This window comes from Hermetia illucens, chromosome 4 (assembly GCF_905115235.1).
Source record: "Hermetia illucens chromosome 4, iHerIll2.2.curated.20191125, whole genome shotgun sequence".
In the NCBI taxonomy this organism is placed as follows: domain Eukaryota; kingdom Metazoa; phylum Arthropoda; class Insecta; order Diptera; family Stratiomyidae; genus Hermetia; species Hermetia illucens.
In genome coordinates this window covers 31,225,640-31,253,450 of record NC_051852.1, presented here as the reverse complement: position 1 = coordinate 31,253,450, position 27,811 = coordinate 31,225,640, and the positions used below count along the sequence as shown (strand labels likewise).

Here is a 27,811-nt window from a genome sequence, read left to right as displayed (position 1 = left end):
CGCTCTGCTGTGCCTCTGCTGTCTCAGCTCATCGAATTGCCTCCCAGATACTGGGGCTCAGAAAGCGAGGAGAAAAGAGTAAACGCTCGTTGGCATACTATCCATTTTCGCGTAAGAAATTAGCAATCAAAATACAGCACAGAGAGATATATCTACGAAAGACAAGTTCCCGTCGCAACTCTTCTCGTTTTTCTTCCTGTTCCTGCTTTGATTCCTCTCCCCAGACGCGTCCCTCCGTCACAACAATGATGATGATGATTTTCTTCCATCCTTTCTTCGTAACTCAATCCTGTCAATTCAAAGCGCGTGTGAAGGAACGAACGGGTTCAAAACGAGGGAGTCAAGTGAAATTGGCATACACCAAAAATTCCTTTATATCACCCTTGGCTGAATGTTTTTCAAAATACGAAGACTATATGAGGGCTTGGCATCAGCACGAGAAGTGCCGCAGAATCCCACCACCTTCACCATCATCAACATCACCGGGTAAAAATCTTTTCAATTGTTTTACAAACATTTTAAACGATAGATACGATAAATTGCCACCACCATGTCTGAAACTTCTACCCCGTCCCATTTGCGTGATCTCAATTGATATCATCTACCTCCTGCAGTTTTCTGACAGGAAAGCCTTCAATCGGATGAGGTTATATTCTGTGTTTGTCTATTGAGGCTGAGGTTGTTACCGGCATAGTGTGCGGTCGAGGAGATGTGAGAAGAAAGCTAACAAAACATTGGCGAAATTTTGTTTTTGCTTGGAGTTAGGGGTGGTGGCGGGGTGGTTAAGGATATACATTGGAAGTTTTGATATGCCTTCCTGTTATTGAGTTTTAAGGGTAAGGAGAAGGATTCAAACCATAGCAAGACCATATATATGTACCTAGGATTTCAGTTATGATGGTTTTGATTTATCGTTTTAAAGACTTCGGTAAATTAATGAATCGAATCCTTTCACTAGGATATCGACAAAAAGTGTAGGGAAGAGGTAGCCAATTGAAGGAAGTTGTAGGAAGTTTTATTTATGATTGCAGTGATGTGTAGTGGGTGGGTTTCGGTTGGGAGAAGAGGAAATAGGGATGGTTTTAATGATAAGAATTCAGAACTTCCCCCCCCCCCAACGTTCCCTTGATGATTTAACGGAAGAATGGAAAAACAGACCAACATTCAAGCGCGTAGTGACAGAAACTCTAGATACTTTTTAGAAATTTCTTCCTTAACTTTGGGAGTCATCAAATCTATTCTCGGTATAAATAAAACTGAACAAGTCAAAGAATACCGGCGGGAGTCCGACTAAGTCCCTGAAAAGCGTCGGCTTGGCCGAATTCAAATCTGACGTAACCCTTTAAATTTAGGCTCAACATATACTCAATCAAATTGCAATAAACTTATCACTAACATCATTTCTACCCCTTCCTATCATTTCAGATCAAAGCATTAATCGATGAAGTAACACGATTAACCGCCCTCCAAGAGACACACGTCGTACAAATCCAAAGACTTGAGGAACGCTTAGAACTCAACCGTCAACACATTACAAGGTTAGAGGCACAACTACAACAAAGTCAAAGGGAACAGTCAGGACTGACATCAGGAGGTAGTGCGTCATCAGTGCAGCCGCTGAATCTAGTTGATGAAAGCATCGTGAAAAAGGAAAATAGGTAAATGAATGGTTTATTTCAGGGCATAGAATAGGGAATTAGTGCCTTTTAGATGGAATTAGAGTCCACCTTTCGAAAAAAGGATATATAAATGTCAAAATGTCAAAACCGTGATTTTGAACCGTTTCTCCACAGGAAACGAAACAGAGCTGTAAAACGTCTTCTAATGAATAAGTGAAATTACTTTAGATTCACAACCTAAAAGGCTATATTTAAAAACCGCTCCAATTCAAAACTTTCTCCTTCCAGTTATGAAGAAGTGCTGTTAGCCCACTTTCTGGTGACAGACAAAAAATATTTATAAGTCCCGAAACTAAGGGCTCCCTCTAGTACAGAGAGAAAATATTTTTGAGTCCCGAAATTAAGGGCCCCCTATTATAAGGGAACTTTTTCTTCTCAAGGGCTCCTGTATCTATTTATTAACTTGTTATAGGCGTGTTATTATAAATTTTATTTGGAGAATATGGGCGCTTTTTCCAAAGCCAATATTGTGATATATACGTGTCCTATATAGGAAACAGCACGCCAACCGTGACTGTATACATCGTTACTGGTTTTAGGAAATAGGTTTCAGCCCTCTCTTGGGCAGCCTGAGAAGCAACCTTTTCAAAACTGCCCAATGGAAATTTACCAAATATTTTCAAACCAAATCTAACAATACCAACGAACAGTCTTGAAGGGACTATCCAATTTGAACCACTGGTATAATTACCCTGATTTAACTCCGGTACACACAACTGAGTCAACTGATATCCCACTTCCAGTCACAGCAGTCCAGTCCAGCAAAAATTCCTCCGCTGCGATAGACTAACACTAAGCAACCCAGACAACCTCGGCCAAAAAGCCCTCAAACATTAACCAATCATCACCAAATAACTAACCCAATTTACCCTCTCTCTTTACAGCAGTATAATCCCATCATTGGATATCTCAAGTCCAGCTGTTGCAGCAGCTGCAGCGGCTGCCGCTTCAGTGGCGCAAGATGCTAAACAATTCCAAGAATTATTGCTGGAGCGGACCAAAGCCTTAGCAGCGGCCCAAAGTGAGGCTCTTAAATCAAGTGCGTGTTCAGAAGGTAAGTTAACTTTAGGTAACAGGTCTGTCAGCTTAATATCCGGAACCATATTCGGAGCCTGGAAAAAAATCAAATCCCATTCGGAGTCAAAAATCGTACCGAAAGTGGGATCAATTTGTATCTAAAAAGGCTTGTAAAAAGTACAAAATAACCAAGCAAATAAGTTCCCCTTTTTTCTAAAGAGAATGGCAATCACAGAAAACTTTCACCGCGATATTCGTTAGTGCTATACCAATTTTACCATGACCTTGATCAACTTTTCCGCACTTAAATTAGCCGAGTAATCCGCAGAATTTTCGTCCCCAAGTCGCCACATTTCTACCTTAAATTGAATCAAATTTCGCCTTAGTCTTTTGATATCTTCTCCACTTTTGACCTTCCAAACGAATTTCGCCCCATAAAAGGGCCGATTTTTCATTTTTTTCGGAACTACTTCTTCATAGTTTTCCCAACACTGAGTAATAAAAAATCTAACTCGACACCGAAGATACATATAGTGGCGCCAATCGGGTTTTTTCATATCTAATATCGGCGCAACTCTACCCTTTTATCTTCTGTGCGGCGGCTTGGAGTCTTTCTCGATTTTAAATATCGTTTTATTGATTCTAAATATGGAATCATGCGTTGCAATACAAGCGGCCCGACATAATATTTATCGGTTTATAAGTCTTTATAGGCACATATATCGACAACGCGTACAGTACGAGGAGAGTTAACTATCTCTTGGGAAAACACTCAATTAGATACTGTAAATATTAATAACGGATGAGCTGGAGCTTTCAATTCAAGTGCAAATGGTTTACGGGTATCGCAAAATATCGGTTACAAACGTCAGAATGAGGGCAGACACCCTCTTATAGAAAACATGATGAATTCTGGAAATTCCGTCTAATACAAAACATGATATAAGCCGCAGAGAGCAGTAATTAAAAATTGGAATTTTGATCGCTTAATAATGGATATATGTCATTTATTGGTTGTCTTATTATATCTAATGCCTATCTCCTGATTTCGATTGGGGCTAATTACAAATAGATTGTACGAATATCGGCTGAAACAGTTGAGTATAAGCTTTGAACGATGCAGAAAAGTAACGCTAAATAGGTATTTTTAAAAAAATTTAGCTCCCCGCAAGGTTCCCGTGTAGGTCCTATGTTATTTGCAATTCCCTCGATGTAAAAATAATATCATTTCTGTGCTTGCCATTCTTTTGCCTCTGCTGCTTTCAATCTTTCCTGTTCTTCATTTTCCATATGCATTCATATTTAATTTTTAACATTAGAAACAAAAATTGGCGTTGATGTTGTTGCTTCCAAAAATGAAACCAAAAAAAAATCAATTCTTGCATATATTCTTTCTGCTTGATTGGAATCATCTTGAATTTTTCTTTCTCATATGATCCTTGTTTAATATAATTTCCTCATTCAGTTTGATAAGAAAAATCAAACAGAACTTGCAAGACATGAAAGAGTGAAGATACCTTCACCAAAACCAATATTTCTATCCTGTTTCACCACCAGGATCGGAATCATCAAAATCTGATCAGAAAAAAGGAGATGAACAAGCACCCAAGGCATCAACCCCATTGCCAAATCGTCCAGTCGCAATTTCTCCGACAATAACTAGCAACACAAGCAACATCGGCACCACTCCTCATGAGAAGCCAGCCAAGGCTATTAAAACGCCCAGTCGTTCGGCAACAAGCACCCCATTCGCTGGAACACCAATGCTTTCTGGTTTTCCCAGTATCGGTGACACCAACTACGATAATCAAAACTCACCGCGCTCAACAAAAAGCAGCACCAGCGCCAATTTGCCAAATGTTGATCAGTTCAGCTCTTTTCTGGGTGAAGAAATTGTGAACAGTTGGCGACGAGGATTTGACTTCCCGCCATTACCACTACCACCTTTATCCTGCGCAGCTAGTCAACATTTGCTTCCACCAATTGCAGCAACAGCGGCTGCAGTTGCAGCTGCAATTGTTCCGCCATCATCAACAACTACGGCGGCAGCAACTTCAACGCCAATTCCACAATTTTCTACAGCACCTCCGCCATCCACATCTTCCACAACCGCTCTCCTAAGCCAACTAGCTAATTCAACCTTCTCGAATTCTCTTCAAACAGATGCAAATAGTAGCGGTGGTGGTTTAAACAACTGCCATCAGGACATCGATAAAGCGAGTAGTCATCATGAAACTTCATCTACAGCAAGCACACCGAATCTCCAGGACACAAGGTCTACCGACGAGCACATGAACGGAAGCTGTGGTCCAGGAGGACTAGGATCGATGTCCATGCAACAGATGATGAAAAATCAGGCAGAGGATAATAACAACAGTCTTGGCCCACTTCCTCATGTACCCGCCGGGTTCCTTCCAGGTCTACCGTTCCAATTTCAGGAGCGCGGTCACTTCCGTTTCGCAGAAGATCTCCAATTACCACCCGGATCAATGGCTGGTCGTTTGGGTGATTCGTTGATACCGAAAAGTGATCCAATGGAGGCAAAACTTCAGGAGATGCTACGCTATAACATGGATAAATACGCTAATCAAAACCTCGATACCTTACACATATCACGACGAATCCGCGAACTATTATCCGTGCATAATATCGGACAAAGGATATTCGCCAAATACATCCTTGGACTTTCACAAGGAACCGTCTCGGAGTTGCTGTCCAAACCCAAGCCATGGGATAAATTGACGGAAAAAGGACGTGACAGCTATCGAAAAATGCATGCCTGGGGATGTGATGATAACGCCGTGTTGCTCCTGAAATCATTGATACCGAAAAAAGGTAAGTGAGACAATTTGTTTTTGTTGTTAGTCCGGATACAATGTTGATCCTTTAAAGGACATGTTTGAATATCCATTGTATGTTGAACAAATTTTCGAAACTTTTAGAATTGATAATCCTTTGAGAGAAGCGGGTTGAACAGGTATCGCATCACAACAGGATTATGAACTTTTCTCATAGCTTTCAACATATACAGGTCTTGCCCTGGTCCCCCGCTAATCCTTTGTCTTTTGATGGACAGAATACGGTTGAAACTTTTCCTTGAGCCCCATTCAGTTAGGGTTGAATCTATCCACTGCCGTGACATGACAATATTTTCATTTTTTTCGGGAAAAAATTACGGAACAAATTAACCCTCCGCTTGTTATGTTATCTCTCCATTATATCCGGATAATGTTGCATTGTTTAGTGTAGGAAGTATTGTGTCCCGATTCGATGCTGAGTCCTGTTGAGAGGGAAAAAATTAAGCACAATACAAGCTCCTAAGAAATTTATTGAATAGATGCCAGAGAATAGAGAAAAATCATCATTCATCTACTCAATCATTGTATCTTTCCAAATTATTTTTTAATATCCTTGCAAGGCAGGTAATAGTAGGGTGGTTTTCCCCTTGGAGGTATGGGAAATTATGGAAGAAGGAGTCTTCTTTTGTTGGTTCAATGAAAGTATTGTGTTTCGTGTATAAATTCGGTTTCTTTTCAAATTTGCTCAATATTTTCAGGATCTTTACTCTATTAACTCTTGCGGAATGGTCATGATAGATCTGATGGGGTTCAAAGGGCAGTTGTAACATAGCTGAGATTACTTTGATTAGGGTGCTTAATTTCATTGCGTTCATTGTTGCTTTTGTCCCCTTTGGTGCTTTCAGGTTCAATACAGCTTTGTCGAGGAAAACACGGGAAATTATCTAATAATGAAGTAAGAAATGAGAAGATTGAAAATTCACTTTTTGCAGTTGTTGATTGTGAGGGGTTGAGGGTTTCTTTCTGTTTTTAAAGAATAAGAATTATGTGTAAGGCACTACCAACCGAGATTAAGAGACGAACTCATGACCTACTTATTCAATTTAAAATGGCACTAGCCTTTTCTCGACTGTCTGCTTGCAAGTCCTCTCCAAGCTTTCTTTCTAAGACAGTAAAGGCTTTAGGATAATGGGAGTCCTGGGTTCACGTTTACTTCATGACAGACCACCCCAATTATGGACAAGGTTTTTACCATGTTTTCTTTTGTGCAAGGACACTTTTGCTGATTTGGCTGGCCTTTAAGTTGTTTCCCATCGACTTGCATCTTCAATTCAAGAGTCTATGCAAAGAGCGACCTTGACCACTTGTTAAGGAATATCCTTCCATTTATAGAAGCTTGAATGTGTCGTGCAATTCATTATGATCACGTCCGAAATCGGAACACCCGCCTCTGTATCGTATCAAAGCTAATTTTTCAAATGTGTACCGGGGTCTTTGGAGTTCTTCCAAGTGTTCGATAGTAGGCTACCACAGGAGTAGCATTCTCATCGTTTTAAATGGGCTTCCTCTATTTATTTCGCCCTTTCTGATTAGTGTCCGGATAGCTGAGTGGTTAGAGCACAAGGCTGTCGTAAGGAAGGTCGCGGTTCAAATCTCGCTGGCGGCAGTGGGATTTGTATCGTGATTTGACATTGGATACCAGTCGACTCAGCTGTGAATGAGTACCTGAGTCAAATTAGGGTAATAATCTCGGGCGAGCGTAATGCTGACCACATTGCCTCCTACAGTGTTCTGTAGTGTACCGTTACGGTCTTGAATGAAGTGCTCTAACACACTTCAAGGCCCTGATCCAATATGGATTGTTGTGCCAACGACTATTATTATTTCTGATTCGATAGATTTTTAAGGGAATCCTTTGCCGAAACCGCCGGACTGTCTTGTAGACATTAACGACCAAGAACACAGAATAGTTGGCCTCTATATAGGAATTCTATCTCTGCTTTCAGCATTGTTCTAGATCGTATAACGGTACTTTATAAAACTGCTTTGCATACATTTTCGCTTGTCAGTATTTCACAGCTAATTTGGTAAGAGCAAAGAGGGTGGCAGACAAGACCTGCGGGCTGTCAGAACGACAGGATAAAGTCTTGAATGGAGACCTGAGTAGAACAGTTTCCAAAAAGCTAATGATGAGTTTGCATAGATGAGGTGCACCGAATAGTATGTGAATCCGTACCATCAGACTGACTTAGCGACTTTTCTCGATTCATAAGGATAGGCTTTGGGGAATATCAACTTGTAAAACCTCGCCAAAGTCTAGGTCGAGGATGGGTCACCCCTTTGGACAATTTGAAATGTGGGATGATTGCCTCTAGGTTGCTGATTCCAGAGCTCAGTCTCAAGCAAATGAAAGGTGCTTAGGTTTGTGAGAATTGAAATATTAGTAGAGATTTTGAAGTATTTGAAATAGGAATGGTAATTGTTTTTTAATTAAGCATGTTCAAGAGGGAAAGTGATTGTCCAGTTGTTTGTACTTTCCCATTTTACACAAATATGAACTTTAATGTGACATTTTTGTCTCTATAATCCGTTTTCTTCTATAGCGCTGCAGTCTGATGACGTCCCTTGACCGGCCGAACTCTTTGTCTTCCTTCTTCTCGGTGCAGCGATCGAAATCCACCAATTTTGGAAAACGAACAGCGTGTGACTTGCATTATCCCCTCCATCCTTCCATCTGTTTCGAGGTTTCCCTGGTTGGCATCTCCCTTCCACCTTGTCCTTGAATAAGCTTCCTAAGTGCCTGTGTCTATCATACACTCTGCATGACCTTCTTACTGGAGCTTTTTATTCAATCTCATGGCGGCTCTTAGCACGATGAAATTTACTCGTTTGAAGACGTCCACCGCCTATCTAACGGTTTTCTGGATCGAACAGGTTTTTGAATATACTATAGACATCTTTTTGGGCCGTTATTATTGAGCTAAAAAATCAAGCTTCATCCTTCGTCCTTATACTAGCACGTCAGCTTTCGTACAATTATTGAGCCTTGGAAGGAGTTAGACCAACAGATGAAATTGAAATTGATGACGACATCAGCGATTCCCTCCTCAGAATTTTTGGCCCTCTATATGAGAACGGACGATTCCCTAGCCTACAGAATGACGAAATCTATGAGCGATACCATGACCGTCAGGTTGTGGATAAAATCCAGCTCAATAGGTTACGGTGCGGTATTCCTAACTTTTCTTTTTCTTCAGCCTTTCTCCCATTCACAAGCGGGGTTGGCTCGTCGTGATCGATTTCGCCATTTGGCTCTATCAAATGCCTGATCTGAATGCAATCGCGAGTAGTTTTATTCCTAACTAATGATTGTTTAATCGAAGAATAGGAGACAATTCACTTTTTTTATCAAATTAATCAATCTATGGAAGTAGCCGAGAGACAAGGTTGCTGCAAAAAGAGTGATCAAAACTAGGCCCTGAAAACGGATACACCAATGGATGGAATTCAAGTTGGCAAGGGCCATCCTTCTAACCTTCTTTTTGATTATTAAGTAAATAGGCTGAGACTCGAATTAAGCTCTGGGACATCCACCGCTTCCTCCCCCCCCCCCCATTTCTCCAAAATATTCTCTTAATAAAATCGCCGCGTCCATTGCGACTTTGTACAAACTCTAGCCCAAATAATTATTCATAATAGCTTTTAGTAGTTACAGGATACCAGTAAGTAATTCATATACCACTGATTGAGGAATCATTTCCTTAGTGGTCCTCTTAATTACTAAGCAGTGTACAGTGTGGTCCCCTTGAAAAGCAAACTAATGAAAACTAAACCTTGAAAACAACTAGACTATTGGATAAAATTCATACTAGCAAGGATATCACCGATCCCTCATACTTATTTTTTATTTATTAAGCAAAAAAAAATAAAATTCGCAATTTACTCCTCGAGGAATCACTCAAGCTGGCTGGCAAGTACAACTTCCATGAGCAAATTGTCCAAAACCAAGGCTCAAAAGCAGCAAGGCCAATAGATGAAATTTATGTTGACAAGGACATAATCGATTTTCTGAACCTCCTTTTTAATTATTAGGCGAAAAAAATGGAATTCGTAGTTCAGTCCACCAAAGATCTTATAATAATATCATCCCCTTCAACGTATCTTAGCAACATTTGCTTAATAAAGTTATCCTGACCCATTAGGACATTCCACAAGCGCTTGCCGAGGAAATTATTATTAACAACATTCACCCTCTGCAATAAACCTGTAAACAATTCGTAATCCTATTTTTGCGCCTTATAAATGTGATTTAATTGTTTCGTTAGCCTCGAAAGCAAATGAAGCTAGAATTGTTTACTGCCAAATTAACTCATTACCTTTATGACCTTTGTCTCACACCGAACACAAAGCAACACCTTTGTCACATTAAGGGCTCTGTAAACTACACCAGAAAGGAATTAAATTTGGAAAAGAACTAAGAATGGTATATAACTTGAAAATAAGGAGTAGACCTCTCTATCAAGGAGTTCCACAAGTGGGACGGGCAAAGTCACTTTAAAATTGGTCAATGGTACCTCGTGGCTGCAGGTAGTGATTTCTTCCTAACTTGGCATTGTGATAATGATAGCAATGGTAGCATTAATGTCCCCTTTGTTGTTACTCCTACTCTGACAAATTTAAAACCAATTCTACTGCCACTGCTTGGGGCTCTTTTCCGTGACTCGTTCGTCTCGAAGCCTTGATAGTTGTATGATCGACCAAGGGATCTAGGAAAAGCTAAAACAAAATTACAGATGAGATTGTTACTGTGTAATTTTTCGTGTCGCATTGACGACTCAATTTTCCTCTTTTGCTCTTCTCAAAAGTTTTTCTCCAGCGTGGAGCAGAGCCTCAAGTCCTACTACACCCTTTCATCACAATCGACCCCCTATCATGCCTTCCTCTGAATCAAAATTATTGTATTAAATTTGTTCATGAATTCATGTTTCTTTTCACTGGGGGTTCCTTTTCCTCCCATTCTTGTTTTTTAATTGTTGCAGTCTTTGTTTTCCAAAGTTAAAGGGGGTTGAAATTAAGCAAGTTTGTGGAAGGTGAAAGGTTTCATCAATAATATTAGCAGCATTACTAAACGTTTTGCATTACTACTTTCATCAGGCCCAAATCAGTGGGGCGCATTCTACCAAATCAAGATTGGTCTAAAATATTTGGATGGGTCAGGAGAGTTCAAATTCGAACTAATTAGCCCCCCAAAGGTGGATGTTATTCGTCCCCGTATAACTCATAGTATATTTTGGGTTGCCTCGTAAGTTGCAAAAAAAATAATAAACCAATTCGGAAGCAATTTAATTAGCGTTATGAGAACAACTCTGAGTTCGCTCCACATTCTCTCCTACCCACTATCCCTTGCCTGATCCACCTCAAGAACCGACGAAAAAAGAGTAACACCGCGCAGCAAAAAAAATATAAACTTGGTTAAATTGAAAACAACATGAAATCAACCATACAATCATTACCACAAGCAACAACTCCCTCCACAATCATTACCTCGTCCTTATTGCCGGCCTAACGATACCTGTAAAATGTTCGTTACTGAGATTTTCCCCGAGTCCTATAAAGTCAGAAGTGAAATTTTGTAGCAGGCAACTCAGAGAAAAGTGAATGGATGGAAGGAAAATTTATTGCAAGCAAACAGGATAATTTGCATAATACTTGCTCACTACTACTATTCACATTCTTATAACTGTTGTTTATCGATTCCTTTTCGAAGGTTTTCACTGTTTCTTATGGTTGCACTGTATGGTTTGCCAGGATATATTCAATGTCGACTCCGCGCCCGTTACCACGTTTTCCATAGTTTATGTTGTGTGTTTTTAATTGCAAAACCGCTAAAGCAACTTATCCCTTTTCATTCTCATTGGTTTTCTTATGAAAGTCCTTGCATTGATGGGGTCAGGGGGTATGCATGGGTGTCTTATGGTGGTGCAGTAGTAGTTCTGGCTTTCGACAGGTATTTAACGATTTATTTTGACTGCAGTATGTCAATGGGGTAAGGATTTATTATAAATGGTTTAGGTCATTTTTTTGGAGTCTTGGGTTGCTTTAATTATTGCAGTGCTATGAGTTACGAGGCTAGTGGTCGTTTGTAAGTGGATAAGAATCTAAATAATGCAGGCACAGTGTTCCTGTCAATTTGAAATAGATTTTTGTCAGGCTTTTTACATTCTCTAAGATATCACATTCGAATCCTTAAAAATAAAACAAATGAATCACTTGCAACTTACTTAAATTCCGCTTGGATGTTTCAATTCCAGAAATGAATTTATTGCAACCATAAAATCTTTTTAATTACTCCCCAAAGAAATAGATGGAAAAATTCCTCAAAATGCTGAGGCCAATTAGCCTGCTTAAAATCCAGTCATTGAATATTTGACAAAATTTTCCCTGAGTACCAGAAGAGCGCTAAGATCACTACTAGATTCATTGATCTTCATAGATCTCCGAAAAAGATTTTAATATCCATCTTGGGAATTAAACTTTTACGTTGAAAAATGTTGACAATGAGCCCCACAAAGCATTTTTCTCCAACTATAATCCCTGAACAAGATCACATTTAATTACTTTTCGAATGCCCTGAAAATTCATTTCGACACTTTTCACTTTTTCCATTTTCTATTTTTCCCTGGCACTCTGATCTCTGATCTTAGCAATTGTACGTCGGTAGTCAGACGATTATAAAGTCTCCCTCCCTGATCTATGCATCTTTCGGGGAGAATGTACGGATAAAACGGGGAAAACTCTTCCTTTTTTCCATCTCCACACATCTTCTACGTCGAGGTCGAAGCGTGATAAAGATTAAGATCTACTCGTCGCATGTTGTACTTAATTAAAATAATCAATTTGTCTTGCCGCTTGAGATTGTCTGTCTTTTGCGAGTGTATATTGAATTTAATTCCCTTGTGATGCTGATGATCTTGTCGCGATCGTAGAGTATAACGATCAATTCGATGCACTGAGTAGGTTTACGAGTGCTTATATCCATGCACTCTGCAAGGACTACTGTAGGAATTCCTAGACATGAACTCAAGATCACAAGAGTATTTGTTGTTTTCCGCGAGGTATTTGGAGACATACATATTGCACTGTAAAAGTTCATCTGCAGTGAAATACTGTATGATCGTTTGGTGGATACAACCGATATCCAGATATTCCCATAAATTCTGTTAATGGATTACTTTCGATGACAGAGACGCCAACAATAATAACAACAATACGGCAGGCTGAAATATTATTTATATAGAATGATCTTTTAATGATCTTTTATATGAAATTTATACTAGAATTCAGATAATAGACCCCCGAGAAATAAATGATTGTATCTGACTAAAGAAAACCTTGAATAGTAAACAATAGTACTTGGATTAAACCATCTTGAAAATCCAAAAATAACAAGATAATCTCAAGTTGATAAACCGAATAAAATGAATCCAAAAAAATCGAGTATTTATATTGTATTCATGTAATATTTTATAAATAATCGACAGAGATCCCATAACTTTGAAGCCTTTAGCTATTTTTGAAAATATAACAAAAGCTTCTCAAATAAATAATAAAAGATATTCTATATATATTATATTATTAGGGACCACAAGAAAAAATATTTTTCAGTCAGACAACCATGAACATCGTCAACAAGATCATTCATTCGGTATCTATTTTCTTCACTCAATTAGAATATTTATAGATATTGAAAATATTTTGGCTCCTGATCAATATGAAACTAAATAAATTAAGATTTTCTTGGCTTTTGTTGTTTGTCTGATATTTGCTTCAATATTGGCTTCCTTCAGGGTTTTGTATTTATGATAAAAGTCTAATTCTAATCTTTCTAACGTACTAAATATTTGTACTGAAGTTTAAGTAATTAATAGTTATTAATAAAATCAAATAATAGTAATTCAAGTATAAAATTACGAATCATCATCATCATCATCAACGGCGCAACAACCGGTATCCGGTCTAGGCCTGCCTTAATAAGGAACTCCAGACATCCCGGTTTTGCGCCGAGGTCCACCAATTCGATATCCCTAAAAGCTGTCTGGCGTCCTGGCCCACGCCATCGCTCCATCTGAGGCAGGGTCTGCCTCGTCTTCTTTTCCTACCATAGATAAAATTACGAATATTGAATCAAAATTTTCAGTAAAGTGCGTCTATATTATTCAAGTTTTTGAAACTCTAAAATCATCTAAATAAATAAATGGCTTTTGTCTTTTTTAATGTTTTATATGAAAGAGAATTTTATTTTATATCGGCTTCAATACTATCCAATTAATATTTACCAAAGTTTTGAAGCGAAGCTAAATTGTAGTTAAAAGCTCTGCCTTCATATTTTCCATACTTATCAAGGCCTCCATTTTTCATAGTCGCGTGAAAAAATAAGAGTCACTTATTTACTTATTTAAATTCTCTGGGGCTCCAGTGCCCGCCAATCTAATAAAAAAGGTTTAATTTTTCTTGAAACCTTATGTAGAAAAAATAGTTATCGTTCCGATGCTTGTAGTTGTTCTAAATAAAAATAAAACTAGGTAGCTTTCTCCTACTAAAATATATTTTAATAGTTAGTAAATACGTATCTCGTGAGCTACTTACTCTCTTACTCTAAGCTTAAGTACTGAGGAAGAGAGTAAGTAGCTTTCGAAATACGTATTTACTAACTATTAAAATATATTGTAGTAGGAGCAAGCTACCTAGTTTTATTTTTACTTATGAACAAGCAAACAATCTTTCTAAAATCATGAATTATTTCCTTATTTTTCACAAAGCCTTACGTTGAACCAAGCGGGTTCTAAAAAACCATGTATAGATGAATACATCTGTATCTTTTAGAGAAACATATAGTGCATCATAGGCCTGGTTGCCCAATTTTAGAAATAAACGATTGCCTTTTTCTATTTCAAATGGAAGACACGTCGTAGATATCTACATTTCGGGAGTTAGATGTTTTTTTCTTTCATGCTTTTTACAATGGTTTTGCAATTTTTCGTATTTTTATTATATCTTACATTTTTTATGAAGTTAATATTTTTTATTGTGATTTTCGTTTTATTTTTCTGCTGTTTTCTTTTTATCTACATGTGTTGCTTATTTTTTTGTTATTTTTATTTATTTATATAATTTTATGTTTATTCATTTTCCTAATAATTTTTATGTAATTATTTATTTCATTTTAATCGGTTTTTCACTTGAAGTTTTTTGTTTCTTGCATTTATGTATTATTGCTTAGTTTAGTTTATTTACTACCCAGATTAAATCATTTAGTTATTCCTTTACTATTTATTGATTTATACTTTGGTTTGTGTTCACTTATTGTTTTAATATATTTCTGTATTTATTTTACTTCTCTCTTATATTCTCCGCTTGGTTTGTTTAATTTTATTATATATTTTTTTAATATTTATTATTTATTTTAAAGTTTAAGTTTTTCGTTTCGTTTTTCTTTTTAAATATAAATTTCCTTCTTTCTTTATTATTCTAAATAGGTTTGCTTTGAATTTTCATGAATATTTTAAATTTTCATTTGAAATAATTTATTTGTTTTATAAATTAATAATATATTAAATTCTTAAAATAATCTGTTCTCATGAAACACAAGAGCTACCCCATTCTCTTGCTTCTTTGAATACACGTTCAATCACATTTCACCTTTCCCACCCAAAAAAAAATATCATTGATACATTGTGTTTATGATGAATGTATCTACATATGTTCTCTACAAGAATGTTGTCAAAGGAATTTTCATTAACATGAATCAAATATAGAATTTGAATTATACACATATTGAGATGCGATCTCAAATCGAGGGTGTATGAAACTTGGAGATCTTACACACGTAAGAAAATTGATGAAGGGATTGAAATTTATATTTAGATGTGATTTAGGGCTTGAGGGAGGAAGAGGAAAGAATTATGTGCTGGTTATAGATTTGATGTGGTTTTCGTTGTACTTGTATGTATTTATATATCTAATGATATATTAGCTGGTAATAAATGTCGAAACTAAATTTTTCTCTTTAGTTTCTTTCTAATTTAGTTGTTATTTCCTCTATGAGAGCGGAAATGCCATATTTAGGTGGCTGTGATATATTCAGTGGGGAAAAGTAAGAAATTGATCGAGTTTACTTTTGTGTGGTTTATTTAGTAATTGGAGTAGGAACCCAGTTTTAATAGTATTCTATTATGTTCGTTAATTCTTTCAATGATAACACCTTGCTGGATGACGCTAATATTTTATTTTTTATTTTACCTGTTTTTAATTATTTATTTTTTTGATAATGTTGTCTTCTTTATTTTTTTGTGGCACCATTAAGTCCTTTAAAAAATTAAGTAAATTAATTTTTCCCTTTCATTATTTAAATTAATAATTTTTCCCGATATTTCAGCTTTAATTTTTTTTTATATATTAAGCCGAATAGATGTTAATATGGAATTAAGTACAAAATATGATCCTCCCAACACTTCATAAAAATTTACTTCCAAACTCCCTAACAAGATCGAAAAAAGTGATGGCCAAGTGATATCTGCGTGTCCAATCGGTAATTGGTACCCTAAATAGGAAGGGATTGCATTTTCTTCAAATCTGATGACGGTGTCCAAAAATGGTAGGCGTATGAGTTAGGCCTTGCAGTCACTGGTATAAATGTCAATCGTACATTTGGTATAGACCGCGACTTCGACCGTGAGAAAAGACTATATATAGGCATCTCTTTTTTCCAATTTTCAGTCTCTTCAAGTGAATTAAGACACCCGGTTGCAAATACGCCGAAATTCTTTGTTATTTACGCTTATTTAAACCCATCCTAGTAGTACGGCAATCCAACATGCGCTGCTCGAATCTGCGATGTCTTTATGAAAAGTAATACATATAGAATCAATTGCTAGTTTGAAGATGTTATTTTGTCCGGTAACAATCTACAGACCCAACATGAGGCGAGGAAAATAGGGGATTTCTGGCGGATCCGAAGTTTTCTTTGACGCCCGAATAGAATGTACTTTAACAAAATTGGATTATTCCTGTAATTTTGGGGGGCTTGTATAGTTTCCACGCCTATTTCCTACTTTTCCTTCCTTTGGCCCTGATACTCCGCCATATCGTGCTGCATCACAGCGCAGAGAAGTAACGCTACTGCTTGTAAATAGCGTAAAGACATCTCTCCTATTGTTAGGACAATTTCTATTTTTGATTTTCCACTTTTTAAAAAGCGAAGTCACACCACACGTCTCCATTGATATTTGGTGATCTCATAGACCAAGTCTCCTACCCCGAAAACAGGCCACCGCACCGCTTGATCATAATATTCTTTAGTAATTGTCCTCGATGACCCTCACACTTACATTGCATTTCTTACAGTTTATATCCCTTAAGGCCTCCGAAACGATAAACGGCGTCTACTTCCTTTCAACGCTGGAATTACTTTTTTCCCAAAGATCGAGACAAAAATTTACATTTGAGGCTTTCGTGTTTCGTTCCGAAGCATTTAATTCTCTTTGGAGAGTGGATCCTCCTAGCTGGCTCGTCTAACGCAGAATCATTGCATTTTTGCAATAGCTAATGATATGAGTCCGACGAGGCTATCTTCCCGACTTTGTTATTTCAAGTCATCTCCCTTAGTCTCCTCTAAATAACCTACCCAGTCTGGCCAATCGGTAGTCAACCTTAAAATGCTTTTGTTTAGGAGCCGAATTAAAGATAAAATCTAGTGGCTAAATCCTTAAAAATACATGTCAATCTTAGTACTTCGCACTCCGAAAGAGAAATTACTTACAGTCCTATGTACGACACTTTCAAAAACTTTCTGCTTATAGAAGGACTTGAAGAAAAAAACAATACGGAGAATGCACTGACTTGGACGGACTGGTTCTTTTTTAGACCTGAATTCTCCTACGAAGACTCACGGCGATAAAGCATATAATGCCAGGCTGATGGACTCTAGTTATCTATTAATCCCAACCGGTAGACCCAGAAAGTTTCTGCAACCATAGCATATCAGCGCGGTCTTTAAAACTTATTGATTTTAAGTCCTCTTCCCGAAGGCTATTTGGGATTGGCTTTGGATTTCATTCATGCAGCACTCAAACTCCCTCGTTTGCCAGAGTTTCATTACAATAAAAGTTACTTTCGATTCACTTTCACTGGGTTATAGTTCACCTATCAAAGCGGGCCTGCGGACGACAGCAATGAGCGCTTATAAAGGAATACGGGTGATCATGTGTGTTCTAATACATCCTGGACGGGAGCACAAAGTCGGTCAACTTGACACGATGGTTGGCTAAAGGAAGCTGGCAGCCGGATCTTCGAAAAGACTAGATAGCAAATATTTTTTTTGAATGTGAGCGAGGGCCGAACGGCAAAGATAAAATCTTAGAGTTACCGAGCTCAGCCTCAGTTTAGCACTGACTCATATCAGACCCAGTGTCTGGAGAGTTACCTCTACCCTGAATGAAATCCTCAAGTATTTTTGCATTTGTAGAAGGATATCCTGTCGAAAAAGGGTGGTCTATGGAATAAAGTGGTTGAGTCAGTTGCCCCTCAAATAGTGGTTGGGTCACTTACATCATTGGTTTTGTCTTCATGCTGAAAAATCATAGATATCCAAATGCAGTGCTGAGATTGCGAGCACATCCCCTTATAGAAGGACAAATCGAGGTAGGGTTTCCTATGTTGGTAAATAGATCTATCTTTCTGGATTATTCATGAAATTAGCTCGTGTCGTAAAGAGCATTGAGCTCTCACGGTCCCTCTAGTTCTTCGGGGATAAATGATCAACACTCATGCCTCTATTCGTACAGCAATGAAGGGTCATATTTCGACTCCTAATAAAAAGTCTTCAATACTCCCTTCTGTGCCAATCTTCTCCTTTCCCCATCGATTTCCCAACTAAATCAAAAACATATAAACAACTCAACCCCTTCAGAATGCAAGAAGCAATTTTCATATTAATATTATTTTTGCTACCAGCATAAATTCTGAAATTAGCTTAAATTGTTTACGACTCAAAACTCTTATCTTAGAAATTTTGTACACTCAACGTGGACATGTGTATTGTTCACTATCTAGTACTTCAACCCCGAAAACGTATGAGTGTACCAAGCAGTCTCCTGTGAATCCACCGATGAAGGGTTAGATTCAGGTTGAAGAAAGAGACTAAACCCGATGAATTCGTGCTGATTTCTGATAATGATGTTGATGATACCGAACGACAATGTCGAAATCATTTGGATAAACATTTTATGCACATAAGACCTGCATATAATATTCTTGGCCATTTCATTCCGTCATGTGCCATCCATGAAGACTTTGGCTTTCGCTTGCTACCAAACACCATTCCTGCTGGTATCATGGACGAGGTACCATGCAAACGATAATAATAAGACATCAAAATCCTCATCACTGGAAGCATCAACAATCATAATAACAACAACAATATCATTTCATCTCTTTAATTGTTTGCATCGTGTGTAATGCATATATTGAGTGGTTGGAGGTTTTCATGTGTGTTTTTGTTGTTTGTGATGTCATTGAAAAAAATCAAGGAGAAGAGTTTGAAACGGAAGTTTCGAGCCGGGCAAGGGTGAGGGTAGATGAAATGCAAAACTGTCTGACTTAACACGATTTGCCCTGACTTCAACTGGAGTGATCTCAGTTAATTAGAACTAGAGAGTTGTTGGGTTTTTTCGCTTGGATCACTTGTGTGATGTAGTGATATGTGCAGCCCGCATGGTTCGTATTAGTTTCCGGCAAAGTTAGTGTTGAAGTGCAGATTTAATCGATTTTATTATGGATAAGTTAGGGTAAAGAGTCTGTGCTGGCTTATTTTCATCCGTCTTTTCTGCCTGGCTATTCATAGAATAGTCCACATTTTGGAGTGTCTTCCCCTTTATGACGTTTGGTTAATGGAATTCGGCGTGGGTGGGGGGGGGCGTTCTTTAAATTGCTGTATATCAAAGGATCCGATTAACTCCAACCCAACTGATAAAGTTTATTAAAAAACAGCTTTTTCCTTGGATATTACAGAAGCTTAAAAAGCAGCGCCTTTTGCAACCATTGACAAAAAAGTTTATCCCTATCCAAAGCGTAAAATTACAGGAAAGTCACTGCACTGTAGCCAACAAGTAAAACGCCCAGATTTTTTTAGACATTCAGATTAAACTACACTCCTGATTCTCCCGCCTACGAAAGGGCTAAAGGCCGCCTCTGTCAGACCACACGTTTCCTCCATATGTTTTCAATTATCCTTCATCATATCATTATTGAACCTGCATGCACCTTTAACCGGCTCATTCAACCATAATAATCCACGGATTAACCATAAAACAAGTAAAATCCACTCAAAATCACACGGATCAGGATCAAAGCAATAACACCACTTAGTCAGGTTGTTTTATTATTATTTCAAGGAGCAAAAGCTAGCTAACATCAGCAACAAAATGAGGACGTTAAAAAACCCGTCACTTATATTGAAATCAGGGGGTGAGGAGGAAATGGGGACGAGAGAGTCAAGTGCAATCAGGAATGCAATAGATGCAAAGTAGGTTTTAATCTGCTACCCTATTTCTAGGATGTTGACTCTACATGGTATAGCGTGTCGATAATCCTTTGCTTTTCGCTAGATTGATTTGAGTGCTAACTGGGTACCTCCTGAACTTCCCGATTGTGATGTTTTACATACCAGAACTGTTGTGGATGATGTAAAGCTTGGGATGTTTTGTATATTTTCCTCTGATTTGTTTTTTATTTTTCATTTCATAATTATTTCCTTTGATTTTCCCTTTGATTACATTCGAGTTTAATGCAATTGGAATCAATTTGTACATGCAAAATTATTCGCTAAAGGATGGAAGATGGAAAAATTCAATTTTTGCAAAGGGGTAGGAAAAATTATTCGGGAGTTATTAGTGACAGTCGGATGGACATTATAATGAGGGAGGGGAGATGGAGGACTGGGATCAGCCTCATTTGAATAAATGCCGATTGTCCGATGTCAAATTCTGGTAGCGCTTTAAGTGTTTGTATAGTTTGTATCCACCCTATTGTCCCTCCAAAACAATGAAAAAAATTCTTTCGCAGAAGGAGAGTAGCATTCCGAAATAAACGCAGATTCCACCTAATACCACTCAGTGTCGACCAGGACTCTATTATTCTCTCTCCAAATCACTTTCATGCAATCCATGTCCATTTGTAATGAACCTAGAATGTTGCGACTAATTAGATACTCCCACTAGAATTGACTTTTATCAACTGTAAAGGCTGGTCAAATGGCGCCCAACGTAGGGTCAAGATAACTGCACCGTTTTCAAAGATTAGGTGCCATTTCCAAACGGCAGTTCAACAATGAAGTTTCAGCTTAAATCGACTTCTATCAAGGGCTCCAAATTTTTACCTTTTTCATATTTTTCTGGAGTCCACAAAAAAAGGACATCACAGAAACGATTGAATCCAAAAATGCTAGTAGGAGTGAATATTGCAAAGCGAGGAATGGAATTAGGGCGTGCGTTAGACGTATTTTCTGTTCACTCCGGCTTTCCCTTTCTTTATGATCGTATTATTCAGAACAGTTCCTTGAGTCGTTCTATTTTTTCACCTACCTTCGCGGTCGTACCGTTATATGTTGAAGAACCGCTAAGAATTCTACCGCGATTCCAAACTGCGGTTCCATTAACCAAAAATTTCTTAAAAGTAACCCCCTTATCTTCAACGATCATGAGTCATGCCAAATTTGTCGGTGGTAAATGGACATTGATACAATTTATAGTTTATATTTCAAGATTTTTCGTTTTAAGCTTAAATTATTCATAGTCCTGTTCATATTATCCTTGTATTCTCTCCATAGAAAGGCTGATGGGGTTCCATTCCGCAGTCCAATGACATAAATAGCTAATCGTAATCTACGAAACCCTTATTTTGCAATCGCCAATAAATACTTTATTTTCAACTCAATATAGCCCTTGTTAACAGTATATTTCGACCACTACAAAATATTTCTTTCTGCATTTCCAACAAAATGAGCAGAAAATTATATGAATCGGCCGAATTTCGCCTTGTCTCAACTTAGTACTACAATTCACGAATAAACTAGACCCCCAAAAAATCCTCTCTCCATACACCCATGAAAGGCTGCGGAAACCTCTACATTATCAAGCAATTAACCCATGAGCCATAATGCCAGTCCGGCGTCTTTCTCTCCTGCAATCCCATCGGTCTACTCCGCATCCAACATCTCCTACCACACTCCAAATTTCTGCAAACAAGTGCAAGTAAAAGGACACTTTACATTGTCCTTCTTGCCTTCATCTTGCATCCTAGAATCAGGAGTCAACCCATTTCTAAAATCAAGAGAAAGCATAGTTTGGGGGCAACACAATAAGGCGTCAGTCGTTTTTCGCTTTCAAAAGGATATACAATCACTCGATTGTATAAGGTCCTGTTCCTTGCAAGTGAATAATCATTTGATGGTGAAGGAAGTAGACTAACAACTCCCCGAAGAGCTAAAAGGATATAACTTGAAGTGTTGGCGGTCACCAGACCAACCAGTCAGTCAGCTGAAGGAGAGAGCATTCATTCTCCCACAAGTCCTCGAACGCCCTTGACTAACTTCCTTCCGTGTTACGACGATGAGGCTTGAAGTGGTAGCGTGGCTCCTTGCTTCTTGGCTTTGACCAGTCCAGCTGTGTTGAATTGAGTTGACTGGCGAGGTTGGCCTTTCTACCCGGTATGTCCCTTTTTTATTATATAGAGAACGTGTGCCATCTTTCAACCCTTTTTGCCATATTCACATGTATGTGAAGGGCGTTCAGAAAATATCCTTATTATATGTATGGCAAGGAAAGGATAAAGGAAAAATGTCATACATAAATAGTGCGGCAACGTTTGGAAATAATGAACGTCGATGGTTTTTTCATCGGTTCGTATGAGATCCTTGGGGTTTCGATTGTTATGCTCCTTTTTTTGCTTCTTCTTGGATACAACCCGACCCCGATCATTCTCGAAATTCAGCCTTTTTATATCTGCAACGGAAAGAGCACATGGAACAATTGTGTTCAGTGTTGGACACAATCGACATTAGTTGTGTCGATAAAACGGGTACGGTTTGGTTATTCTATCCTTTCAAAGGCCGTGCTTTCTCTTTTTCTTCTTTATTGATCCTTGAATGGACATACTTTCGAGGAGCCACTGCATTTTCTGTTCCACAAATAGGGAGTTGGAGGTGAGCTTGTTGGTAGAAATATGTAAAAAGGAGTGTGTCCTTATGATGTTGTCCTCGAAGCAAGCTAAAGAGCCAAGAGGTTAAAATATTTTCACCGGAAGGGCATTCCACTTGACCATAACAGAGTGGACAAGGTCTGACCTTTCACTTGACTGAATGTGGGGACGAATTAAGTGGTAGACTAAGTGAGAGTAATATTGGAGATGAATGCGGGTTTTTGCTTATTGAGAATGGAAGGATTTCGGAAGGGTTTTGAAGGATATTTTTATATGAAACTGGTCAATAAACTGTGTTCAAAATGATAATGCAGAATTGATTTTCATTTGGCATGGAAAACTGAATCCAAGCATAAAGTTCGAACTATAATCTAACTTCTCCCTATTTCCCAACATACGTTATATCCTTTTTAATGATTTTAATTAAAATTCCCGCAACTAACATTGAAAACGTCGTCATCGTAGCCTCATAAAATTCCCCTTTTGCATAACACCCCATCAAATCCATTGCATGTATAGTGACATTCTATCCTCCAACCGCATAGTGGCAGCAATAATTGTCGTAACTAAATTCAATATTATTGCGTGTAATCATATTCTCAAAACTTTCCCCAAAGCATTCTAGATCCATTTCAAAACAAAGAATGCTTCAGTTGAGGAGAAAGTTTCACAAGCCGATCCCATATCGAGTCGCGAGACGTGGGTCGGAAAAACCTCAAGAAATAGCAGCGCATAATCACGATGGCAGTAAAATCCAAAACGCTCCTTCTTGCGGAAGTTTCTTGGTTGATTGACAAAGTTTTAACCATATGCAATCCCGCAATATTCAATAATAATAATTATTATTGTAAATATGTTCCACTGCAAAATTACGGAGGGATAATGACGGGGTTGGAAAATATTGTGTATGTGTGACTCCGTACTATCGGGGAAGTTTCAATCCCAAGTTCTCGTTTAAAATTACACAATAAAATGTTGAATTGTTACTTTATACGGCGGCAGTAAGTCCTTTCATTCCATTGCTCCTTGCATTCAGACCATCTTCAAACCAGTAAAGAAAACAGATACTTGTTGTTTAGAGCCGAATTCGGAAACCTGAAACATATCCTTGCTCCTTTCTCCTATCAGTACAGTACAGAAACCCGTGAAACTATACAACACGATTCGATACCAAACTCAAGACAGCACCTTTATATTGAGTCACCATTTTCAAACCCGCCATTCACTCTGTGCTGTATTTCTGCCTGTGGTAAACGGCGGCGATTACTTTGTTATCCTGGAATAAGTACCTACTCCTGTTTTGCATATTATTCTCGTACATACACGCCAAAGCACTCGTACGAGCTACATATTAAAACGTGGTGTGATACATGTAAAATTTACTGCGGCAACCTTATGGTAAATCCTTGAGAGGTCACCCAACCATACGAGTCCTTATACGCGTGGAAATCGAAGGATCCTGAACTTCGTCGGCAATCGAATATATCCTTCACGTTGTAATGGTTTATTTTTTATTCAGACAATAAGAAAGATATAAGAAGTGATAAGTGGATTCGATTTAGAAAAAAAGCTGAAAATTTAAAGTCCTTTTTGTGTCTTGTAAAATTCCCAAATTTGTTGTTAGGCGGTGGTAAATTTACGAGCTAGAGTGAGGAAGAAAAGGGAGGTGGGGTGACGGAAGTTGATTGAATATTATCTGGTTATAAAGCCGACTGACTCGACGATTGTAATCTACAGACAAAATATGCAAATCGACATTGGTTTTCCCGTCGTCCTTTTTTGTAAGAGGTAATTCGGTCTGGGAAGAAATGGTGAGACTAAAGAGGGTGAAAAATTACATATTCCCCTTCCACTTACGTTTTGTATTGAAGACAATTGGAAGTAGTCTTTAGTATAAATGTCGAACAAAAAAGGATAATATTATTTTGACCGAATTTGAAACTTTTATTTAAAAGTAATTAACCGAGGAAAGGGCTAGAAGTTGGGTAACGGATTAATAAATTCGATATTTACCTTTCAATAGAGCATCTTTGAAGCCTATTCAAAGGTCAATGAAGATGATCATTAAACAAGGAATAAAATAATACAATGTAACAACTGATTTGCGATTCCTGTTTAGTTACGATCCAGGCCCGCGCGTTTCTAGTTCCGTAAACAGTGAACCGTTTTGTGGAGTTGCACTTCGGTGGGCATGCCTTTTATGGAAAGGATAACAGTAGCAGGAAAACAAATTTTCAGAGTAGGGGGGAAGTTATAGCACACCACTCAGTATCGGGAGAAACGGAACGATAGAGGTCTCAAGCAACTATTCTAAAGCAAAACCAACAGGGATACGTTCACTTGATCCCACGTTGGGCGCTAGTTTAGGATTTGGCTGAATAGAAGCACAGAAGTAACGTAGAGGATAGTGGCAATTCAAATCAGAATCATAAATAATGAAATTGTTTTCCTCCATCCCACATTGGGCGTCACCGCTATTAAGCGGCATGTTTTAAACCGAACTAATAAATTTTAAGTCCGAATTACAAATTCAACGATTTAGGGATCCATATCTTCAGCATCTTTGATGATATCAGATTGGTGGACCTCGGCTGAAAACCGGGATGTCTGGAGTTCCTTATTAGGGCAGGCCTAGACCGGATACCGGTTGTCGTGCCGTTGATGATGATGATGATATCTTCAGCATCATTTAATAATAATCCTTAGAAAGAATTACTTTTTCCTACGTTTCATTGTCCTCCTAACCTTCCAATTAGGTTATTTTATTCAGCAGCACACTTTTACTACACAAGCTTCCCTCGCATGAAAAAGACAGAAGTTACAGTTGAGGAGAACTTTGAAGGACTAAGCCCAGATTTCGAGATGAAACGTATCTAAACCCTCCTCAAAAAACATTAACGCAACGGTGAGAACACTTATATTCATCTTTTTGTGCAAAAACAAATCATCTTTCAATCCAATCTTAAGAACTGGGTCCGTTACAATCATAAAGGAGCTGCTCGGTAATCCTGACGCCCCAGTGTCTTGTTTCCCTGATGCCCTTCAATGCTAAAGTTAGTAGCTTGCATACCATCAAGAAAGAATTAACTAAGCTACGTAGTTTGGAGTCTTGCCTCAGCCATTCAAATAGGTTGATATGCCTCCGCGAAAGTTACATTTTAAAACTATTTCCTCCAACAAATTTACTGTTGCGAATCCTTTGATAGCTTTCTACCATCATTCCCTTATTGTACATCGCCTGTGCATGGCGATAAGCTACTGAAAGCGAGGCCTATATTCTCAAAAAAATACACTGACATATTTTTGCATTAAACGGTCATTGAAACTTCTGAGAAACTAACAACCCTAGATTTTTTTCCGCCTAAAATTCAAAAAGGAGCATATTTGCCACCATTAAACTGTAGACAAGTAGCAGCACGAAATCATACAAAAAAACAATTTCCTGAAAAATCGTATCACGAGTGGTTTCAAAAAAAAAACTAAATCGGCAGCTAACGAGCTCCATGGAATTCATCACCACTCCTTCTTCCTTCTCTTCAAATTTAAATTTACCCTTTCCACATCCCTGCCCCACCCTGGATAGTTTCAAAATTCACAATTCCTTTTTTTTTGCACCAACCAACCTATTACCAAAAAAGTCTTAACTCGATCAATTAACAAACATTTTTCGTGGAGTTTCAGGCCTATCTTCAGGACACGTTTAAGTCCTTTCATGAGGAAAATATTCTGTTCGAAACCTTCAGAAACTTTTCGGTCGCTTATAATCGCGAGGAGAGGTAGTAAGTCAATGGGATAGCTGTGATGGTTGCACTTCCGAGTTTATCTAATTAGTCGAATTTTTAAAGGTCCTGCAAGGGGCTCAGTTGGCTTCAATAGGTTGATAGACGTTTTGCAACGAGCCTACTAGCTAAGAAAGCGAGTGTTCTGCCACAATGAAATCGTCTGTAACTGATAAGAAATACTGAACATGGCAATGTGCTGTGCAACGCCTTTTCAGTCAATTTTTCCAGTCAGTTCACCTGTGAAATAGTTGGATTTCCACCTGATGTAGTCATTCTCCACACTATAGTGAAAACCTGGGGGTGAAACTTCCCGTCAGACTTTTTGGTAATTTTCGTGGCGTTACTTTTTTTTCCATGACTCCTTCTCTATTAGGGAAGGCTTCGTGTTTAACACAATCATCAATCGACTTGATTTAAACCACCCTCTCCCCTCGCCCATTGAGGATTTGTTACCTTGCTATTTTTGGGGTAATTCAGGCCAAAACTTTTTCGGCCAGGTTTAAATTTTTCCTGGATCTACTTACGGTTTTTTTGCCCTCTGACTTTTCTGTTCCTGATTTCTCGTTATTTCAGGCGGCAAGTACGGACTCCTCTTCGTCTTTTTTTCTCTCTCTGATTCCACGATTCCCTCAGGTTTTTTTTTCTTGCGGCAGATTTTTATTGGAGTTTAACTCAATCAAGAAATCGTTTGGCCGATTGCATGGTACAACTCATCAAAAAATGAGTTGTAACAAAGGAAAAACACGAAACAAATCGAAAAATTAGTAGGAAATAATGACGATGATGGTGGTGTGATGGTTTGGATGGGAGGAAGTGAAACTCTACAGAAACCATCGAACGAACATATCAGAATGATTTTGGATTGATTGCATTCGCGGCTGGAATTTGTATGCGGCTGAGTTGGCTGACTTGGTATGTTGTTATCTGCCGGTCGGTATCAACTGAAGGGAAAGGAAATTTTTACAACCCTTCTCGTCGGTTGTGCAATTATTGATAATAAATCGATTAAAATCTTGTAAGATACGGCGGAATTAAATTGGAATTGAGCAGAAACGTCTTGACTTGAACGACGACTAACATTCAAGTCAAATTGTCGTATCTTTAATCTTTTCTTTTTTGCGGATCATCATTTCGTCTTTTAGTGCTTCTTGGAAATCAAGAAACTTCAACAAAGGCCATCGAGTATATTTTTAGATTAGTCAATTTTCCCGATAATACCCTCACCATGTGTATGGGACTAATTTCGATGTCTCCTATTTGTGGAGCATCTTCGGTGGCACTT

At 38.2% G+C, this 27,811-nt stretch overlaps 1 protein-coding gene across 3 annotated transcripts in view; it reads left to right on the top strand.

The window, feature by feature from the left end:
* LOC119653825 (homeobox protein cut) overlaps positions 1-27,811 on the top strand; it is a 238,040-nt gene that overhangs the window by 188,531 nt on the left and 21,698 nt on the right. For 2 of the 3 annotated variants that reach the window (XM_038058865.1, XM_038058864.1), the window contains exons 3-5: positions 1,426-1,658; positions 2,564-2,733; positions 4,254-5,531. In XM_038058865.1, coding sequence (XP_037914793.1) covers positions 1,426-1,658; positions 2,564-2,733; positions 4,254-5,531 — 1,681 coding nt within the window. The remainder of the gene's footprint in view (positions 1-1,425; positions 1,659-2,563; positions 2,734-4,253; positions 5,532-27,811) is intronic. The other variant, XM_038058866.1, reaches the window with a different exon arrangement.